Source organism: Acanthochromis polyacanthus, chromosome 21, assembly GCF_021347895.1.
Source record: "Acanthochromis polyacanthus isolate Apoly-LR-REF ecotype Palm Island chromosome 21, KAUST_Apoly_ChrSc, whole genome shotgun sequence".
NCBI classification, from domain to species: domain Eukaryota; kingdom Metazoa; phylum Chordata; class Actinopteri; family Pomacentridae; genus Acanthochromis; species Acanthochromis polyacanthus.
The window spans coordinates 29,213,671-29,236,237 of record NC_067133.1 but is presented as its reverse complement, the minus strand read 5'-3'; the positions used below and the strand labels follow the sequence as shown (position 1 = coordinate 29,236,237).

Genomic DNA, 22,567 nt, shown 5'->3' with positions numbered 1-22,567 from the left:
TTATTCCATGTTTTCTGTGCTGTTTGCTAACCCTACTCTAATCACAGTAACAGGGTTGCTAATCCATGCTAATGTGATCTTTTTCTCAGCAGTAGAAGCTAGATATTTATCTTCCGTTTTACTCTGATTACTTTGGTTATTTCTTTATTTGTGTGATGCTTACCTGCACAGTAATTCACCACTTGGCTGCAGCAGGATGCTCGTATGTCAGCTGGAATGGAAACTGCTGCTTTGTGTGATTCTGCAACACTTTCAAATTAAGTTATCCTACATATTCTGAAGTGATTACTGGATTTCACCAACTACTCTTTATTAACTGTATTTTATTACATTATCTCTGAACAACATGGCACACATGGAAACAACCAACAAGCACTGTGAGAATAAACTGTGTGAACAAAGACTGAGCTATTTAAGTATGAAAGGAAAATGTTTTTCTACTTTTTTCCAATCTTACAGTTTCACACCTCCAATCTGATCTATTTTTTTCCGTCCAAACACGTACAGAAAGTGGAGAAATGGAATTCCGCACCAGTTCTAGGGTTCAGTCTACACAGAAAGTTGAATGTTGTTGTTCATTCTTCCATACATTTAAACTCAGAGTACACTGGGGTATGATTTTGGAGATTCTTTTTAAATGTAGTCGAGTAAAACACAAATAAGAAACCTGGATGACAACAACATTATGAAAAGGCAAAGGTATTAAGATTAAACTGACTTCTGCAGGTTATTCCAAGTGCAAAGCTGTAAAACAATAATTTGGGCGTGATTGGCCTACATTAAATGGTGGAAATTATGCACCTTAAGGGCATAAAAAACAGAAAGGAGAGGCTAATAAAATAATAAAACCGAGTGTCTATCACTTCCAACAAAGAGCAAAGGCCATCCAGTGATGAGTATAAAATTATTCCAAGTAATAAGTCAGAATGCAGAGTCCAAGGGTTGAACAGTCACCACTGACGCATGGCTGTAAAAAACATCACCACAGTCCAGTACTGATGGAAAAGTTGCATCATTAAGTGTTTTATCACAAAGCAATAGGAAACATTGACTCATTCCCTTAAATGAACTCAGTCACCAATGTGAACACATGATAAGAAACAGCCTTATTTCTTCAAGCCTATATTTTTTCCCAGAGATGGCCAGGTTGTTCAGAGCAATATTTCTGGTTCTAGATGGTATAGTGTATTTAGGCACTCTATCTGCACTGAGAGGAAATTTCTGCTCATTGACTACAGTTTTAGCAAAGTAGTGCTGAAGGGTTTTGACAGCAGAACACCAAACAGCATCATGCTGTTGATATCATCTGTAACACAAATCATTTTCTCCATTAACTGATTAATTATTGCTTTGTCCATACAATGTTAAAAAGTGCTACAAAAATATCTGTAATAATTTCCAACAGTGCTAAATGCCTTTTTTTGTTTGCTAACAACTAAAAACCACCAAAAACATCTGTGTATAAGAAATCAGTGCATTGAATTTCCACATCTGCAAAGCTGGAAAATCACACAACGACCAGCATTTTACCTTGAAATGATGAAAATAGCTGCAGATTACCAGTACTCTTTACTTCACTGTGTTAACTTGATCATTTGAATCAGTTTTTGAATACTCGTCTTTTAATGAAATATTGCTGCTGCTTTTCTCAGGTTTTATCAGGAATTGTTTCATAGCTTGTTAGCTTACCAGCGGATTACTGGCTGGCAAACAATAGTTTGACGCCAGCCTCTGATCCCGGACCACGTTAGCTGGCGGAACGTTCATAACATTCATGTGGGACTGCTTTAGCTAGCCTACTCACAGCAGGCTAACAGCAAAAACTTACCAGGACCAGGATCGCTGGTCTACATGGCAGACTCGTAGTGCATCGCACTGCTTGAATGTCTGTGTATTTCAGGCTGATTTCAAAATAAAATTCAATAAAACTCTCGTATGGGTGGGTGTCCTCCATTGTCCTCCATTCGGATCTAGCCCGAATGGAAACAAGGTCGGAATATGAATGAAATCTGAATATGGAAAATCTGAACATTATATATATTCCGACTTTCATTTCATATATTCAGAATACAAGATTATACATATATATATGTATATATATATATACATATATATATGTATATCTTTATATATATCTTTATATATATCTCATCATCGTTTAGAGTCCATTCTTCCCCTCGAGGGGGTTGGATGGTCAGGTGGTAGCCCGAACTTTCTGTCGCCATTCATCCCTGTCCTTGGCCATGTCGACTGTAAGGTTACAGGAATGAAGGTCCTCCAGAACATTATTCATCCATGTTTTCCATGGTTTCCCTCTACTTTTGGTACATTCTACCTCCAGTGTTTGGCACTTCCTTATTCAGGAGTGACTGCGGTATGTGTGCCCAAACCAGTGAAGCCTGTTCCTTCTAAGGATGACCTCAAGGTGGACTAGGTCTAGCTTGCTGTACAGTATGGCTGCATCCACATGTGCCTGGGTGTTGACTCCGCATATCCACCTAATCATAGCCCTCTCATTCCGAAGCAGCTTACAGCCATGGCCATAAGTTTGGACACAAGTACCATGACGCTTGTGAATCTTAGAAAATACCACAAAATTGTCACTTACAATATACTTATGTTCTGTAATAGACATCAAAACAGACATAAGTCATGCTGTGTCCAAACTTATGGCCAGGGCTGTATATTGTGAGTGACAGTTTTGTGGTATTTTCTAAGATTTACAAGCGTCATGGTACTTGTGTCCAAACTTATGGCCATGGCTGTAGAGCGCTCCTCGTTTCTTATCACCCAGCACTCGCTGGCATACAACATAACACTGCGAACACATGCGGCATAGATTCTTCCTCCAGTGAGCAGACTTAGGGTGCGACAGGTGAGGATAGGCAACAGCTCTCTGAATTTGCCCCACGCAGCTCTACAGCATTTTGTGATGCTGGACAGGCTTCCACCTTCAGTGCTGATCATGTCACCGAGATAACAGAACTTGTCGACGACTTCCAGGCTGTGGTTAAGTTTATATGTGTGTTTGTGCATCTTCTGAAAGATGCACAAACACACAGAAGTGGAAGAGCTAAAATGATCAGTTGAGCTTCATGCAGAGGTTTTAGAACTTACAGTACATGTCTTTCAACCAAACAAGCACACAAAATATACATAAAGCACACAAAATATACATAAAACACAACAGAAACCACAGTATGTAGTCTGGAGAACTAAAAAGTCACAATTACAGACAGTGGGAGCAAATCTACTGACAAAATGGACAAGTACAGGAAATGAGAGCTCAAAGGAGAATCCCTATGAACTTCAGAACCCCCGAGTCCCTAAATCTAGCCGCCCTGTCTGCCCCCTTTTTTTGGACTTTTTAAAAAAAAATTCAATAATTAGTATTGCCATTTTGAGAGCTGGATTTGTGTGTGTGTATATGTGTGCTTGCTATGTAAATTTATATACATATATATATATATATATATATATATATATACACGTTTATTTATTTCTAAGTTTATTAAAGTTCGAATTTTTATTTTTAATAATATAATAATAAAAATAATATTTTATTATTTTAAATTTTTATATTTTTAATTTATTATTATATAAGTATATTATGCTTATATACAGTATATGATATGTAAGAAGTTTAGAGGTTTTATAAAGCTGTTTAGGAATGCTGTCTCTTTATCATCCTGCTTATACAGTCACATAATGTAGATGTGAGACTGTGTTTTGTGATTTGTGTGAAACAGACACTCAGAAATGGAAAGAAAACACACAGACACACGGTGACCAGTTGTGATTGTTTGAGGAAGCAACTCCCCCCCAACCCAGAGGGACAAATCCACCGGTTTCCAGCAGAGGACCATGGCCTCGGTCATGGAGACGCTGACTCGCATCCCAAGTTGCTTCAGACTCGGCTGCAAACCGTCCCAGTGCGTGTTGAAGGTCACAGTCTGAGGAAGCCAACAGTACCACGTCATCTGCAACAAGCAGACCAGATCCTGAGGTCCCCAAACCGGACACCCTCCTCACCTCGGCTGAGCCTTCAGATCCTGTCCATGAACACCACAAACAGGAGGAGTCCAACACCCACCGGAGACGTGTCTGACTTTGTGCCGAGTATGAGAACGCCACTCTTTCTCTGGTTGTAAAGGGACCAAATGGCTCATAACAACAAGCCTGCTTACCCCATACTCTCACAGTTCCCCCACAGAGCCCCTAGAGGGACACCATGGTAGGCTTTTTCCAAGTCTGACTCTCATCAACACCTCAGCAGCTCTGCAAGGGTAAAGAGCTGGTCCACACATCCACCACCAGGATGGAATCTGCATTGCTCCTGCTGAATCCCAGGTTGATTTGTGAACTGAAATGTGTTTTCATTTGAATGCTATTAATTCAACCAAACATGTTGCTGACCTGTTGACTATCAGAACACTTTACAGTCTTTACATTTTCACATGAAGAAATGTGTTGAGGTAAAATGTAAGACAGCAGGAGTCAGTGTTGTTCAGCAGGAGATGCTGATTCCCCCCCCCAGTGGACCCAGTCTGTCAAGCAGCCACTTCATGATCCAAAGTGTTGGACTTTGTGTTAAACACTGAGCAGATGTGAACTCTCTGGGAGTTAAACTTCATTTCAGACTATATCAGGAGTAACTGTATGCTCAGTGTCATATTTCACAGGACTTGTATTGATTTTATTGGCTGTGCAGAATTTTATAGATTTGTTGTTGTTGTTATGGAAGTTCAGCGAGGTCCAGAGAGGATGAGGAGGCAGACACAGAGAGACACACTGGAGACTCAGCTGATTTAGGTTGTTGGTAAGGTTTACTGATATCAGTAGAAGTGACACCAACAGAGCAGCAGTACATACAAGCAATGATTCTCTCTGATCTTTGGGTTTATATTGTAGTTGGGAGAAGGTCAGATTTAGACTACAGACCAACAGGGAGACAACTTTTCTGCTTAGTCATGTCTGAATAGAGAATATCTAACCTTGACCAGAGCAGAGAGTCCTGCCATATCTTCCTCCTACAGCGTCTGCCTGTCAGAAAAATACCTGATGATGTCAGCTAACAGCTGCAAGGAAACACCTTCGAAAAGGAAAAGAATGATTTTTCCTTCACAGTTGTTGCTGTCTTCTCATAGTTTTAAAAACCCAATATAGCACCATTAATCCACATGTTGATAACTATTGTGATAATATCTGCTTTCAACCCATTTTACTGGTGCATCTTTTTCACATCTTCCTGGCTCATTAATCAGACCATGAACTCTGTCACCCAAAACAGGAGATGACTCTAAGTCATTGCTGATTAAGTGAGCTGGAAAACTGCAAGATTGAAGGAAATAGAAATAAGCCAACAAACTTAGTCATTTTTCTTTGTTATTTATTGTGGTTTCATCTGAACAGCAGTAAAGTAGCATAAAGTTCTAGTGCAGATCCAAACACTGATATAATGAACACAAGGATATATAACTTAGTTCCAACCATATTTAGCCCAGTTTCAAATTGTTTAGATTTCTGTTGATACATTGATTGATTTATGCTTTCTGGGAGACCAGAACACCTGCAATTACAACCACAATCAAAAATATAATAACTAACAAATCAATAATACAAAATAAATGAATATCTATATAAAAATGTTAAATTATGAAGCAACATTTCAGTCCAACTGAAACGTCTCTCCACAGATTCATAGAATCACCAACATTGCTGAATGACAGAAAAAGCTAAAGCTGAGTTCAAGCTGAGTTGAGTTGATTTCTTTTTTAAGACAAGCAGAAATAACCACTCAAAAGAACATAACTCACAATGGACTGGTGTACATTTTAAAGGGTTTTCAGTTTATTCATGTGATTATTTTTTCATGTTTCCACACACAAAAAGCACAGTCTTTGAGCAGGAGGTTGTTTCATGTTACCATTTTGTATTCAACTAAGTAAAATAACAGGCAATAAAAAATGTATGAACAAGTTATAAGCTCAAATTTGAAGTGTGTCATGATTTTTTCTACAATTTAATGAATACTAGATACATGAAAAGCTTGACATTGAATAAAAGCAACAAGTATTAATGCACATCAGAGTTAGATCATTTCTTTCATGTTTCAAATGTACAAAATGTTCCTCAGCAGTTGTACATCAGTCCTGCAGTTTGTTAAGGAAGTCTTCGCCAAAGGAGATGATCTGTCTCAGTGCGACCAATATCAGAGCATCAATGTCATCACTTATTCTGGTCTCTGAATGGTAGTTCTTCACAAGAAAGACGCAGTTCAGTGGCATGCCCAGCAGACAGATGAATTTGTCAACCTAAGATTTATGGAAACATCATTTCTGTTAACAGTGACTGCACAATGGAGACAAAAGAAATGTGTCCTGAAATTCTAGATTATATCAAGATTTCAAAAGTGTTGTAACTGGGAAATATTGGTATTGCATGACTGTCCACTAGGTGGCAATGTTACCTCGAGTGTCGCCAGTAGTCAGTAGGAAGTTGCAGCACTGTATCGTGTGTTGCTAAGAACGGGCTGTACTGAGCTGTATTCCAATGAATGGCCGAAGCAAAATAAAGTCTGTCTGTTCATTAAGAAGCTCCACATTGAGTTACTACATAATTTAGACCCTCCAGAAAAACATGATTATGCGATCGCATGAATTCCCGCATTAATCACCAAAATGCCCCTGATTATGCAGGGGTCTATTTCCCAAAAGGCCGCAAAATCCCCGCATAAACCCCGCAAAACATTTCCACGAAAAAAAAGAGAAATATGCAGGTCCCGCTTGATTTCACAATTTCAGCATAAAATGAGAAAACTATAACCAATATAAATGGAGTTGTGAGTGAGTTTCTATGTGACGCCTGGCCTGACGTCATCAGTTCGCGCATTCACACACACACACACACGAAGCGCCGCGCCAGTGTTGCCAATTTAGCGACTTTCTCGCTAAATCCAGCGACTTTCCAAAGGGTCCTAGCGACTTTTTTTTGTCAAAAGCGACTAGCAACAAATCTAGCGACTTTTTCTGGCGTTTTGGAGACTCTGACAGGAAAACTGGGATCATTCTGCAGCTACTGTCGTCAACAAGCAGCAGGTGCTGCTGTGAGCTTCTCTCCCTCCCAAAGCACAGGCTGTCAGTCCAGTAACCCCGCAGCAGTCCCAGTGTCTGATTAGAGGACCCATCCCTCCGCGGCCAGACGGCAGGTGAATCGCGCATATTTTTGCATATTTCACAACTATTCGCATACTTTGCAACTTTCCGCAATTTCCCCGCACAAAATGGCATAAAAACCCCGCATATTTATTCACATAATCAAGGATTTTAGCCTGCATAATCAAGGATTTTTGCCCGCGTTTTCTAGCCTAGCCACGCTAGACCCATGTTCTGAAGGCACAAGGGTCTAGGACCACTCCACAGGGAGGTAGGCGGGCTAAAAGGTTGTCTTTCAAATCACTCTGCAGCAATTGGGTAGGTATACAACCAATCAGTGCAACGAATAGGCTGACATAGTTCCTAGAGTGCCGGCGGATTGTGGCTAAGTCCCATTAGCTTCCCAACCAGCGGAGCCAACTGGTATATTAAGGATTTGCCATATCCCGTCGGCATAAGTCCAAATACGTCTTTCTTCTCAATGAAACACTTCAGTGCCGTCCTTTGTTTATCTTTCAAGTTGAATTTTAGCTTCAAATCTTTAAGGGCTGTGGCCAAAGCCGAGTCGAAGATAACTGTTTATTGTGCGTCGGTTGTTTCTGTCAGAATCGTCGCGCCTCTGTCGTCACTTAGTTACGCCCGCCTTCTGACTCTACACTTCATGGTGATTCGTCCGGCCAGTTTTAAGAGAATCCAGCCTCGAGCCTTATGGAGGGTAACTAGACCCACCCTGGCAGAGAATTCAATTCGTTGCCGTGGGTTGTCTAGCGCGGCTAGGCTACGCGTTTTCTGGAGGATCTAATAATTGGCAACGAGGATAAAGTAAGCCGGAGGCCCAGTGGGATCATAGGACAAGTAAGATGCCCCACTGAGTTGTATGAAAACAAAGACACAGTAAAGACGGATGTGAGCTAAGATGGTGGCAGTCTTGATCGGGAGTATCGCTCACTTTGATTGCCAAACCCAGACGGGGGAGGAATATTGTGAGGTTCTCCACCACTATTTTGAAGCTAATGAGATAGCAGACGCAGGTCGCCAGAAGGCTATTTTGCTCAGTTCAGTCGGCAGTCTTATGAGGAACCTTGTCAGCCCCGCAAAGCCAGGTGACAAGACTTTTGATGAGCTGGTTAAGCTATTAAAGGACCATTTCAACCCCAAACCCAGTGAAATTGTGCAACGTTTCAAGTTTAACTCGAGAAACAGGAAGCATGGGGAAACAGTGACGGAATATGTGGTGGTTTTGAGAAAACTGGTGCAGGACAGCAACTATGGAGACAAGCTGTATGAAATGCTGCGGGACAGACTCGTGTGTGGGATCGGCGATGATCGCATACAGCGGCGGCTTCTGTCGGAGCCAGATTTGACCTTCGACAAGGCGCTAAAGCTGGCTCAGGCCATTGAGACGGCCAGCAAGGATGTGAAAGACTTACAGTCAATCCAGTCTATGCCCTCCCATGTGAGACCACCGCTAACAGTGCAGAAAATGTCCACAAAACCCGTCGGACTTTACGGGGCAGAATGAATATTCGGATATTCATCTTAAATAGGGCCCAAATATTCGGAGGCCAGAAACCACTATTCGAGCCAGCCATACAAGAAACCCTACAAAAGTTAAAGGGGATGGTGTTAAACAGGCAGGCAAGCATGGGAAACCTCTGGGAGCAAACTATGTCAGTCAGAGGGAGGATGAAGAAGATGGCATAGACACAGATGGGGTCATGCTCACCTTGTACAAAATAGAGGAAATAGAAATACCAGCAGAAGAGCCATTTCTTGAGATACTGACAGTTAATGAAAAAGAAATGACATTTGAAGTAGACTCAGGATGTGGAGTGACAGCAGTGAACCATTCTGTGTACAAAGCTTTATGGGGAGAGAAAGCACCAGTGTTAAGGCCATGCAGAGTGAGACTTAAAACATACACAGGACATAGAGTTAATGTGTTGGGAGCAGCTATGTTAAGAGTGCAGCACAAAAAGTTAACAAAAAAACTACCCTTGGTGGTTGTTGCAGGATCAGGCCCCAGTCTGATAGGCAGATACTGGATTAGGAAACTAGGCTTGCAGTGGAGACCAGAGCCCCATTTCTACCAGGTTAAGAAAGAAACCTCAGAGGAGATACAGGGTGGACCAGAACCCCAGATGCATCATGTCAGGCAAGAGAGCTTAGAGGAGGTACTTGAGGAGTTTGGGGAGGTTTTCAAAGAGGAGCTAGGGAGATTTAAGGGCTCCCCAGTTAAGATTTATCTGGACCAGGGAGCAACCCCCCGGTTCTTTAAAGCCAGGCCTGTGCCATACGCTATGAGAGGAAGAGTTGAGGCTGAGCTGGACTGTCTTCTAGCCCAGAAGATAATAGAACCAGTAAAGCATGCTGAGTGGGCAGCACCAGTGGTTCCTGTGTTAAAGCCAGATGACTCGACAAGATTGTGTAGAGACTACAAACTAACAGTAAATCAGGTGTCAAAACTGGAGCAGTATCCAATCCCCAGGATTGAGGACCTCTTTGTCAGCCTGTCAGGGGGAGAGAAGTTCACAAAACTGGATCTGAGTCATGCATATCACCAGATTCCTTTGGACGATGACGCAAAAAAGTATGTGACCATAAATACCCACAAAGGTTTATTCACATACAAGGTGTTACCTTTTGGAGTGTCATCTAGCCCAGCTATTTTCCAGCGTACCATAGAGGGACTGTTGCAGGGCATCCCTCGTGTGGCAATTTTTCTGGATGACATCTTGCTGACAGGTAAAGATGATCAAGAACACCTGGAAACCCTGGCTGTGGTGTTGAAGCGGCTACAGGATGCCGGTCTTAGGCTTAAAAGAACTAAGTGTGAATTCATGAGTGAAAAGTGATGTTTCTGGGTCACAAAGTGGATGCAACAGGGCTGCACCCAGTCAATGAGAAGGTGAAAGCAATCAAAGAGGCACCTGCACCTTCAAATGTGACAGAGCTGAAAGCATACCTGGGACTGTTAAACTACTATAACAGGCTCCTGCCAAATCTGTCCACAGTCCTGTCTCCAGTCCACAAACTGCTACAAAAAGAGACAAAGTGGCAGTGGGGTGAGGCGCAACAAGCTGCCTTTGAAAAGTCAAAAGAAATGATGTAGTCAGCTGAAGTGTTGGTGCATTATGACCTAGAGAAGGATATTGTGTTGTCATGTGATGCATCACCATATGGAATTGGCGCTGTATTGTCACATCTCATGCCAGATGGAACAGAGAGACCAATTGGATTCACTTCCCGAACACTGAATGCGGCAGAGAAGAACCACTCACAATTAGACATAGAAGGACGAGCGGTGATGTTTGGAATAAAGCGCTTCCACAAGTACCTGTATGGTCGGAAATTCACCATAGTGACAGATCAGAAGCCCTTGTTGTCACTGTTCAGTGAGATGCGAGCAGTGCCACAAATGGCTTCACCCACGATTCAAAGGTGGGCGGTAACCCTGAGAGCCTATGAATACACAATAGTGTACAAAGAAGGAAAATATCACAGTAATGCAGACACCCTCAGCTGCCTACCCTTGCCAGAGAAACCTGAAGTAGAGAGACCAGAGGAGAGGGTTCTAATGCTGGAGAGCTTGGACATCACACTGGTCACAGCCGACCAAGTAAAAGCATGGACTGATAAAAGACCCAGTCCTGTCACAAGTGCGGGAGATGGTACGCAGAGGCTGGTCACCAAATAACAAAGGGATGGAATTTGGACCGTATGAGGTGAGAAAACATGAACTTAGCATCCAGGATGGGTGTGTATTGTGGGGGTCACAAGTGATTGTACCAAAACCAGGCCAAGAAAATGTCATGAGACAGCTCCACCAATGTCGCCCAGAAGTATCCAGGATGAAAGCATTGGCTAGGAGTTATGTGTGGTGGCCAAAGATGGACAAGAAACTGGAGGAGATGGTCAAGGGTTGTGCAACATGTCAGGAGCACCGTAACCTACCTGCACCAGCTCCAATACACCCTTGGGACTGGCCTAACAAGCCCTGAAGTCGTATTCATGTGGATTATGCAGGACCGTTTATGGGAAATATGTTTTTTGTGCTCATAGATGCACATTCAAAATGGATGGATGTGTATCCAGTGACCTCTGCCACTTCAGCTGCTACAATTGAGTGCCTGCATACCAGTTTCAGAACACTTGTTTCACCAGCACAGAGTTTAAGGGCTTTCTAAAGAAAAATGGTATCTGTCATGTGACCTCTGCACCTTACCATGGCTCCAGTAAGGGGTTAGCAGAGAGAGGGGTACAGATATTCAAGAGGATGATGAAAAAATGTCCAGAAGGAACACTGATAACCAAGGTAGCCAGAGTTTTATTCAGCTACAGAGTGACTCCGCACACCACAACAGGTCTTTCGCCGGCGGAGCTACTTCTTAGATGGAAACTACGTTGCACCCTCAACTCAATCCATCCAGACCTGAACAGGAAGGTGAAGAAAAAACAAGAAAGACAAATAAGAGATCACGACAAAAAGGCAAAAGGACGTTGGTTCAAACCAGGAGACTCTGTGGTGACTCAGAACTTCAGTCTGGGACCGAAGTGGATTCCGGGAATCATAGAGTCTGTGACTGGACCAGTGTCATACACAGTGATGTTGGGTGATGGGAGAGTTGTTAGGCGACATGTGGACCAGATCCATGCTCACCACCCTGGATCAGTGAACAGCAACGAGGAACATCAAGCTGTCATACCTCAGATCAGTCAGGTTGTCACAGAGGAGGAGATGTGTCTGGATGCTGACGAGATGTTAGTCAGTGGTGATAGACCAGAGAAGCCAGTAACCTCAGATGCTGCAAGAATCTCAGAGACAAATAAACTGAGACACAGACAAGTCCAGTGAGGAGGTCAAAAAGGGAAACTAAGAAGCCGAGTTATCTTAAAGATTTCCAGCTGAACTAAGAGAGACAGACATTAACAGTGTTAAAGAAAAAAAACATGGTATTACAATGTTCCTGTGTGGTTTATTAAATCTGCTTAACAGGGAAGGGATGTTGTAACTGGGAAATATTGGTGTTGCATGACTGTCCACTAGGTGGCAATGTTACCTCGGGTGTCGCCAGTAGTCAGTAGGAAGTTGCAGAGCAAGAACTGTGAGTATTGTGTGTTGCTAAGAACGGGCTGTACTGAGCTGTATTCCAATGAATGGCCGAAGCAAAATAAAGTTCATCTGTTCATTAAGAAGGTCCACATTGAGTTACTACAAAAAGTTTACTTAAAATTAAAACAGAAGCTCACCTGTTCCTTCAGGAATTTGCTCCAATAGGCATATTTGATATTTCGTCTGACTTTTGGACAGGCTTCATCAATTTTGGTGATAAGAACCAGTTGAGGAATCCCTGTTGATGCACAAAACTAGTCTTTATTTTACCCACTACTTGTTTTTTGATTGTCTTGAATCATAAAAGCCAACATCATACCAATAACCTACATAAAGTATTAACTGTTGTAGTGTCTGTTCTTACCCATTTCACTGGCTGCCCGTCTGACCTCTCTCATCTTCTTCACATCTTCTCCCGTCATTATAGACAGCGTGTCAGCAGGAACAACAGAAACCAGAACATGAACTCTATCATCCAGAGTGGGAGATGGGTTGTAGAAACCACCTTCTGTTAGCGGTTCTTCAGGCTTGAACTAGAGAATAATTTCAAAAATTAACTATTCAAGGCATTTAAATAATATTCTCTGAACAATACAATACATTTAAATGAGACAGTTACTCAGCAGACAGTAAAATAATAAGTGATAACTTAAATAATGTCAGATTTGAAAGGACTTTACCTTGTAACCGTCCTTCACGTGTCCCTTCAGGGCCAGTTTGATGTCTTCCACATGAACTCCACGTCCAGCTGATCGCTCAAAGCCCATGGTGTCATTGAAAACGAAAGAATAAGATCCCTCTGGGTCTTTGCTGATTTTGTAAGTTGTGTACTGTGCAGCAGAAAGTGAAAGATGTCTGTATCATTTTAGGAAAACCCTGATAAACATGCAGTACAAAAAATCAAAGACATCAGAGCTTCCAAGGAAACTGTGGGAAAGCTTTGGATTATATTCTGAGCTTTTATTTCATATCTGCACAGTTCCTGAAGTTCAACTGGATGAAATTAAAATAGATGAAGATGAGGTAAGAACAACAAAAGCAGAGAGGATCACCACCCACCCTCCACCCCTCTTTGTCATTACCGTGGCCATAAACAGAAGACCACAGGCTGTCATGAAGTGCTCTGGGAAATTATTTTGCAACACCTCAGAACAGTGACTGTATTTTTCTAGTTTCCTCATCAGTTTTCATATATACAACTTAAAACCCCATCTTGGTATCTTAGTTTTATTATTTTATTACTGTTTTATTTCTTCACTTTACTGTTCTGACACCTGCACTGAAATAAACTTCTTCAGCAAAAACTAGTTGTTGATGCCATCACTGTTGAATACTGACACATTTTATTAGATTGGTTAACAAACACTTATGCAACAGGTATCCTTTTATACCATCTGGTTATTAAAAATTAATCTGCATCTTTAAATCTCCAGCAACATTTCTCATGACCACTTCCTTGTCCATCTGGACCGGCTTTACTGTGTGTCACATTTTAAAGATCATTTTAGACTGTCTTACTGATTGAAACCCATAGACAGCATGAGGAAGAAAACTGTAAAGTTTCTCCAACGTGAGACAAGTTTATTTGCAGGATCAGTAACTGAGGAAATAAAGTTTTAAAGTTTTAATAGATTTGTGGCTGATTTTCACTTGGAATCACCAAAATCAAAAACAGTTGTTCTTACTTTTTGGGTGAAGCTGCTTCCTCCAGTGATTGCATCTACTGCACCTCCAACAGTGATTCTGTTTTGTAAAACGCTGTCGACAGAGTTGATGAAACTGGACTTGCCAGAACCAACTGGTCCATGAAGCAGAATTCTGAGATTTTTGACATTTCCAGGCTGGTAGGATTTCAAAAATTCAAGATTTTCCTGAGAGTTCCTGTTAATCCATGAATAAAAAACACATAATTATATTATTGGTATTATTTTTATTCTTGATTACACAACACTGTGATTGATGATCTGTTTGTCTCTCTCTCACACACACACACACACACACACACACACACACACACACACACACACACACACACACACACACACACACACACACACACACACTGACTGTTTGTTTACTGATACTCACTTTGGTACATCCCTCCATGGTTTACTAAGCCACCCTAAAGGAACCAAATTGAATAAATGGACATTTTAAAACTTCTTCAACAGCATTATTTTCTGTGAATCATTATCAAAACGACAATAAGATGCAACATTAAGGACTGCTTACATAAAAGTGAAAGTGTAAAAAGTCATGACTTACCAAATCCCATATCTGTAAAATAATACAGTTAGATGATTAGATGCATGAATTTAAAGAAAAATACATGAAAATGAAATGAATCAAAAGTTAAGATACACTTGAACATATTAGAAATAAAGATAGTAAACATTTATTTAAGAGACATCATAGAATAGAAAATAATACAAGCTGACAGACAAGAACAAAGTCATACAAATTCAATTCAATTTTATTTATACAGCATCAATTACAGGTCAAACTGTCTTCATATGCCTGAAATAGTCCTGTTGTCATGATACGGGAATTTCAATACAAAATCACCAGAAACAGTAATATTCAATGCAACTTTTGATATGATGAGAAGCTGACACGTTGAGATTTTTAATAAAAGTTACTGTTCTTGCTTCAGGCAACACCCAAACCTACACGTTTACTTTCAGTTTCAACTGACTTGTTTCCTGTTTAGTTTTTTTGTTTGTTTTTTGGTGCCAGTAATTTGCATTAAGAACAATGTGTCTGGTTGTCACACACACTGGTTAAATATACAGCTTTGTTTTTTTTTAAATGAACTGTTTCCATATATACTGAGCTATCGAATATAAAACAATACATTCAACAAAAAGGTTGAATACACACCTATCAGACATCTTTTCTGCACATAACAGGGACAATCCTAACCACAAGAACCAAGATCAAATTGACGAAACAATAATTCATTTTTGGTTCATTTTGTGGTGAAGAAGAGACAAATGGCAGATTAAATACAGGCTTCTCTATGAACACCAAGAGAATTTGAAGCAGAAATCCTGAACTGACAAAGAAATCTGAAAACCACCTTTATGACACCTGATATCTCTGACTGGGGTTTAGTTTATGTGGAGTACAGCAATCTGGAATAAAGGACTCTAAGATCACTCTGATTTCATTCAACAACACTTGATCTGCAGAACATTGAAATCTCTGAGATTAGAATAAAACATCACAAGACAAATAATACAACACTAAAATAAGTCCTTACCTTCAGTCAGTGTTCCACTCCAGCAAAGATGCTGAAACGTGTGATGCTGTTTTTATGCTGTTGGTCTGTTTTTACTTTCTTTTTCAGTGCCAGTTGCGTAACTTAAAGGAATTTCTTTTTTATCCTGGGATGTATCTACATGCCTGGACGCTGCAGATACATTCTGTTGGGGCATATGCTGTTGGTCTGTTTTTGCTTTCACTTTTAATATCCGTAACGTGATTTCAACGAACCCCTCTTTTATCCAGTGGGATGTGTCTACATACTGCAGGAGACTGTAGATACATTCTGTTGGGGCTTTTGTTCTTCTAATAACATTGTGGTTTATCAAACAATCATCACCAAACAAGATGCTGAAGCACCAGGACTCAGCTCACAGACTCACTTTATTATGATCTGACAGATTACATTCGATAATTTAATTTTGAAAGAAAACAATTAAATCTGTGTAAACTCAATCAGGCAAACATAAAAATGAAAAACAAGTGGAACAAGAAAAGACAACAGGAACAATGTGAGGCATTGGAGCAGAGAGGAAGCATAAAGATGCACAGCAGACAATGTGAGACGTTCAACAACCAGCAGGAGTCACTTCTGTGCAAACAACAACTTATAACTACAGCAGACAGTTCATTTTATTTCCATGTGTGCTGCTTTGTATTCTTTCTTCAATTACAAAGGTTCCACTGATTGCTGAAAATAACTGTCCATGGTTTTCTCATTCATACTGAGCGGGAAAGAGTCACATAATGAGCAGTCAGGAGTTCAGTTTTGGACCATTTTCATCAACATCCCAGGAATGCTGTTGAATAGGTAAGACTATTACTAAGATACAGAAAAACACTGACACTCAGTTCATCTTTCAGGGGATGGTTTCACATTTACATATACACTCACCTCCAAAAGTATTGGAACAGGGAGGCGAATTCCATTTTTGTTGCTGCAGACTGAAAACATTTGGGTTTGACATCAAACAATGAATGTGAGACAAGAGATCAACATTTCAGCTTTTATTTCCAGGTATTTACATCTGGATCTGATACAAAACTTAGAAGATAGCATTATTTGTAATAATAACTGCATCAAGCCTGTGACCCACTGATGTCACCAAACTTTTGCGTTCTTATTTTCTGATGCTTTTCCAGGCTTTCACTGCAGCCTCTTTCAGTTGTTGTTTGTTTTGGGGGGTTACTCCCTTCAGTCTCCTCTTTAGCAGGTAAAATGAATCTCTATGGGGTTCAAGTCTGAAGACTGACTTGACCAGTCTAAAACCCTTCTCTTCTTGCTCCTGACGCATCCTAGCTGCATCTTTCTTTATACTGGTGGACAAATTGTTTTTGTAGACTTCTGACTTCATTTTGCTGCTGCCATCATGTGTTCCATCATCAGTGAAGATTAATGAGCTTGTCTCAGAAAAGGAAGAAACCTTGAGCAGAACCTGGCTCTTTACATGGGGCTACCCATCTGCTGCTGACCGGCAGGTTGGTGGGACAGAGGAGGTAGAGGGGCTGTGTTAAGCCTGTTTTATGCTTATGGCATCCGCAAGGTTCGTGCAGCTCCGTGTGGACAAATTATGTCGTTTTATCAGCCACGCCTCCTCGAGCAGCTCTTCTCATGCGGAAAATTTCCGCATCATGCACCTCCACATTTTTCTAACGACGCTGATGAAGCCTCACAGAAAAACATGGCAGAGGACCAGGACCTATTCGTAGCTGAAATCTAAAAATACGGGAACTTATATGATTCATCATATAGAGATCACTGTGATAACTGGGTTATGAACAATTCATGGTGTGAAATTAAAGCTAACTGCTGAAATGCAACTATTCGGGAAGATGCCATATTGCAAGTAGTACAAACAATGGGATACTTCTTCTGCTTTAATTTAGTACGAGAGTAGACAAGGTAGACGTGTTGGTGATGCAGAGTATCCATCCATCCATTCTCTATACATCACTTTATCCTCACTAGGGTCGTAGGGGGTTCTGGAGTTTATCCCAGCTGACTCGGGTGAAGGCAGGGGACACCCTGGACAGGTCACCAGTCTGTCACAGGGCTACATATACAGACAAACAATCACACTCACATTCACACCTACGGACAATTTAGAATAGCCAATTAACCTCAGCATATTTTTTGGACTGTGGGAGGAAGCCGGAGTGTCCAGGGAAAACCCACACGTGCACACATGCAAACTCCATGCAGAAAGATCCCAGGCCAGGATTTGAACCGGGGATCTTCTTGCTGCAAGGCGAAAGTGCTAATCAGTATTCCACTGTGCAGTCCCTGCCATAAAGGTATATATAATGCTTGCATAGGTAATTAGAGAAGGGCTCAGTGCATCAAGAGAGGTCCCCCAGCAGCCTAGGCCTATAGCAGCAGAACTTGGGGCAAAATTAAGGGACGTCAAACAAAAAGTCAGTTGTGTACATGTGGACTCTAACTGACACCCTCAGGGTCATCCAGTCAGCCCTTACTATAAGCTTTGTCAAAAGGTAAGGTTTTAAGCCTGGTCTTAAAAATAGAGAGGGTGTCTGCCTCCTGAACCCAAAGTGGGAGCAGGTTCCACAGGAGAGGAGCTGATGACAGAAGGCTCTGCCTCTCATTCCATTTTTGGAAATTCTGGGAACAGCAAATAAGCCTGCAGTCTGAGAGCTAAGAGTTCTGCTTGGATAATATGGTACTATCAGGTCTTTAAGATGCGATGGAGATTGATCGCTAAAAGCTTTGTATGTCAGGAGAAGGATTTTGAATTCTATTCTGAATTTCACAGAAAGCCAATGAAGAGAAATCATACATCCATCCATCCATTTTCTTCTGCTTATCCGAGGCCGGGTCGCGGAGGCAGCAGGCGAAGCAGATCGTTCAAGACATCCCTCCCCCCAGCGACACTTTCCAGCTCTTCCTGGGGGATCCCGAGGCATTCCCAGGCCAGACGGGATATATAATCCCTCCAGCGAGTTCTGGGTCTACCCCGGGGTCTCCTCTCAGGCGGACGTGTATGGCGTCAAACTTGGGTCAAAAGTGCTTCCGCAATGGAGCCTTTGAACATGGACCACTCAGACTCCATGTCCCCAACCTCCCCCGGGATGCAGGAGAAACTCTTCTGGAGGTGAGAGTTAAAAACCCTATGGACAGGGTCCTCCGCCAGACGTTCCCTGTTCAACCGCACTACACGTTTGGGTTTCCCAGATCTGTCCGGCAGTCTTCCCCGCCATCGGATCCAACTCACCACCAGGTGGTGATCAGTTGACAGCTCTGGGGCCTATTTCACGAAGCAGGTTCAAGAAACTCTGAGTTTCTTCCTCAACTCTGAGTTGATCTACTCTGAGATAGAAAACTCTGAGTTTTCGGTTTCACAACGGCTGATATGAGTTGGGTTAATTAACTCGGAGTAGTTTGACCCGGAGTTACGCGCGTGCACCGCAACTCTGAAAAGACAGCATCAATGGAACCCCGATTCGACGAGTCACCATGGAAACGGGGAAGCGAAAGGCAGCGTTTTTGAAATGGAAGTTTTTAACGTGCTCATATGGCGAGTTTGAACACGTTTTTAGAAAGAAGTGCAACACCGCTGCAGCTGCAAACGAGAGAGAGACGGCGTGGAGAACAGCCCGGATCAATGCGTAAGTTTAAATGTAGTCCTTTGTCATCGTAATAATATTACAGGGAAAAACTGTCTGAATAGTAGCCTAGTAAGTTATTTCATTTAGGTGAAATCCCGCTGGGGAGAAGAGCACGGGGCAGCAGCTTAAGATGAAATGTAAAAACATTTGTGAGCGGATATGCAGACAAAAAAAAAAAGAAAAAAAAAAACACTGTTTAAACGGGTCAGACCTCGGCATTATCTCATGGAGGTACTTCATGTTGATCATGTTTTACATTGTAAAGTAGCCTAAATATTAAGTGGCTGTTTGACTGTGCAGTTGTTTTATCCACACATAGCCTAAATGTCTGCATCCATATCATGTCCTGTTAAATAATTACCGTAAGCCTATTTAAACTAACACAGACTTCTGCTCAGCCAACAGAAAGAAAGCAGATGCCTGTAAAACGGTGGTATAAAAGGTCATGGATGCATATATATCTATATATATCTATATATATATATGTGTGTGTGTGTGTGTGTATACATATGATTATTTAGTTCTCTTTTTTGTCTTTTGGCCCCTTCACACCACAGACCTTATAACTGTAAGTAGGCAATACTCCAAAGATTTATCCAAATGGTAGTTTAAGTTTTATACAGAGGTATGTTACTGATAGTTCTCTTCCCATTCAGATTTTAGGTGGAATATAGAGTGTGACATTTAGCCTACACTGAAGTGTTGCACATTCTCATCTTTTTTAACAGAGCATGGCTGGACAGCAGCAGGATGGTTCCTCAACTTCTACTGCACAGACTGACACAGTGAGATGGATGTTCAGGAAACACCAGAGCTTCATTCTGTGGAATTCATGTGCAACTGTATAATTTAATGTCCTCTATGTATTCCCAGTTATCAGTAAAACAGATTTACAAACTGCATTTGCTGAGAAAAATCAAAAAAACAGATTAGGAGGGCAGATCTGGAAATTGAAATACTAGAGCACAAGTTAGAGGTGGTGATGGTCACAGGTGAATTATGTTAACTACTGGAACATGAACTGAACTATCTTTTATTTGTAGGAAATAAAGAAGAGCAAATGAAATGTGTATCATGTCTTTATTTGCTGTGGTGGTGATGATGGTGACTTAAACTCTAAAGTGATTATTGCATACGGTGTCTCTGACTGCTCTGCTGTCCTGGATAGCTGCAGGTGGATGGGCTCATCATCTGGGTCTTCAGTTTGTAGGGCAGGGTGTTGCTCTCCTCTAATAGTGGTAATATTATGAAGAACAACACATGCCACAGTAATATCACAGGCCCTCTCAGGGGTCACCCTGAGGAGACGTAGGCTCTGGAAACGGGCTTTCAGCAGGCCTATGGTCATCTCCACCCGGGCTCTGGTCCTGCAGTGAGTCCGGTTGAAGTTCTGTTGGGGGCCTGGTTCAGGGTCAGGGTATGAGGTCATCAGCCTGGGTTGGCATGGTAACCCCTGTCACCCAGCAGAAGGCCATCAAACTCTCCTGTAATGTATAGTGGATACATCAGAGTATATTAAACGAGAGAGACAAGAGAATTCTATTGTGAAAATCTTTAGGCTGCTGACCACGCTGCAGTCTGTTGCTCAGGTTAGACTCTCCATAAATCCTGGAGTCATGAACAGACCCAGACCACTTGGCCTCCACATTAGAAATGATGTATGCAGCATCACATCTGATCTGGACAGTGCAGAGAATGACAGATGTTGAACTATGATGCAGTCTTTAACATTTAGAAACAGTAGTCAGTCTACCTGTAGCCTACCTGCACATTTATGCTGTGAATGGACTTCCTATTCATGATGTGAGGGAGCTGTGATGGGGATGTGTGTGCATCTATGCAGCCAATCACACTGGGAAATCCCAAAAGAAATTAAAATGACTAATCCCAGTCTGAGGCTGCAGCACAATGTCATTAACAGAATATGATTTAAAATGAATTTAACAGATCTCTACATCATTCACCTGTAATCCTGTGGATCTCCTCTTGATGTTCTGACAGGTTTATGTCCACAATGATGAGTAAAAGTCGTTTCAGAGCCAGGAAAACTTTTCTGACTGTCCTGCATACAGTTGTCTTACTGTAGTGCTCTGCATCTCCGACATTATATAAAAACTTTCATTTGCAAAGAACCGCAGCGCAACACACAATATCTGCTGGATGTGAGAGCATGACTGGTTGGTAATGTAAATGTAAGGACGGATTAGGTTGTTTATGTAGATTATGGACTTGAAACGATTACGAAACGGTACCGCTCAAACTGATAATTGTCCGGAAATGCGAGAACATTTATGCGCGGTCTGATAACAATCTACCGACGAATATTTAATTATCTGTGCAGTAATGCTGCTCCTTTATCCACTGGATCGTTAATAAAAGCTGTTCTACGCCAAAACTCGCTCGCTTACTGACTGAATGAATGAGGAAATGAAACAGCGTGTGTGGCTGAAAGAGGGCGGAGACGGAGAGAAACTGGAGGTTTTTTCAGATAAACCTGCTGGTGAGCAGGTTAGAGTCATAGAGTCTGTTACTGCGGTAACTGACCAAGAGTTTAAGTTACCCCTCTTTGTGATAAAGGCTAGAGTTACCCCTCTGTCTCAAGGTTAAGTTACCTCGCTTCGTGAAACGGAAAACTCTTGAGTTTCCCTCATTTCAGGGTTAAGAAACTCAGAGTTTTCAGTGAACCTGCTTCGTGAAACAGGCCCCTGCACCTCTCTTCACCCTAGTGTCCAAAACATACGGCCGCAGGTCTGACGATACGACTATAAAGTCAATCATCGACCTTTGGCCTAAGGTGCTCTGGTACCAAGTACACTTATGAGCAGCCTTATGCTCGAACATGGTGTTTGTTATGGCCAAACCATGACTAGCACAGAAGTCCAATAACAAAACACCACACAGGTTCAGATCGGGCAGGCCGTTCCTCCCAATCACCCCCCTCCAGGTTTCTCCATAGTTGCCCACGTGAGCATTGAAGTCTTCCAGGAGAACTATGGAATCCCTGGGCGGTACCTCTTCCAGGACCCCACCAAGAGACTCCAAGAAGGCCGAATACTCTGAACTGCTGTTCGGCGCATACGCACAGACAACAGTCAGAGTTTTCCCCTCCGCAACACGAAGTCGCAGAGAGACCCTCTCGTTCTCCGGGGAGAGCTCCAACAAAGTGGCGCTCAGCCGGGGGCTTGTCAGTATCCCCACACCCAGGGGCGTCACCAGACATAATACTGTACTGGGGCACACCTGGGGCACAAAGCATTCATGAGAGTGCGCAAAGTGTGCGAGAAAAAAACATATTCAGCACTTATTCACATAAAAAAAAACCTAAATAGTTCTTTAAACCATTCAATAATATCAGACTATGTTGTTGTCTAGATCTTTGATTAACTGAAATGTACTGCGGTAATGCATTTGG

General features: G+C 41.9%; 1 protein-coding gene and 1 long non-coding RNA gene across 2 annotated transcripts; both read right to left on the bottom strand.

Annotated features, from left to right (window-relative positions):
- Window positions 1-5,758: 5,758 nt before the first annotated feature.
- Window positions 5,759-14,420, bottom strand: LOC127531692 (interferon-induced protein 44-like; the record flags this gene model as incomplete). The annotated part of the gene is made up of 6 exons (XM_051941527.1): window positions 5,759-6,314; window positions 12,405-12,505; window positions 12,632-12,800; window positions 12,948-13,097; window positions 13,953-14,148; window positions 14,356-14,420. Coding segments are annotated over 6 exons (849 nt in total), but the record flags the coding sequence as incomplete, so codon positions are not given.
- A 5,798-nt stretch (window positions 14,421-20,218) lies between these two features.
- On the bottom strand, window positions 20,219-21,657 carry LOC127531648 (uncharacterized). Its single transcript, XR_007938778.1, has 2 exons — window positions 20,723-21,657; window positions 20,219-20,639 (listed from the first exon to the last, which is right to left on the bottom strand). It is a non-coding gene; the product is annotated as an uncharacterized LOC127531648 (long non-coding RNA).
- Between the last annotated feature and the right edge of the window lie 910 nt (window positions 21,658-22,567).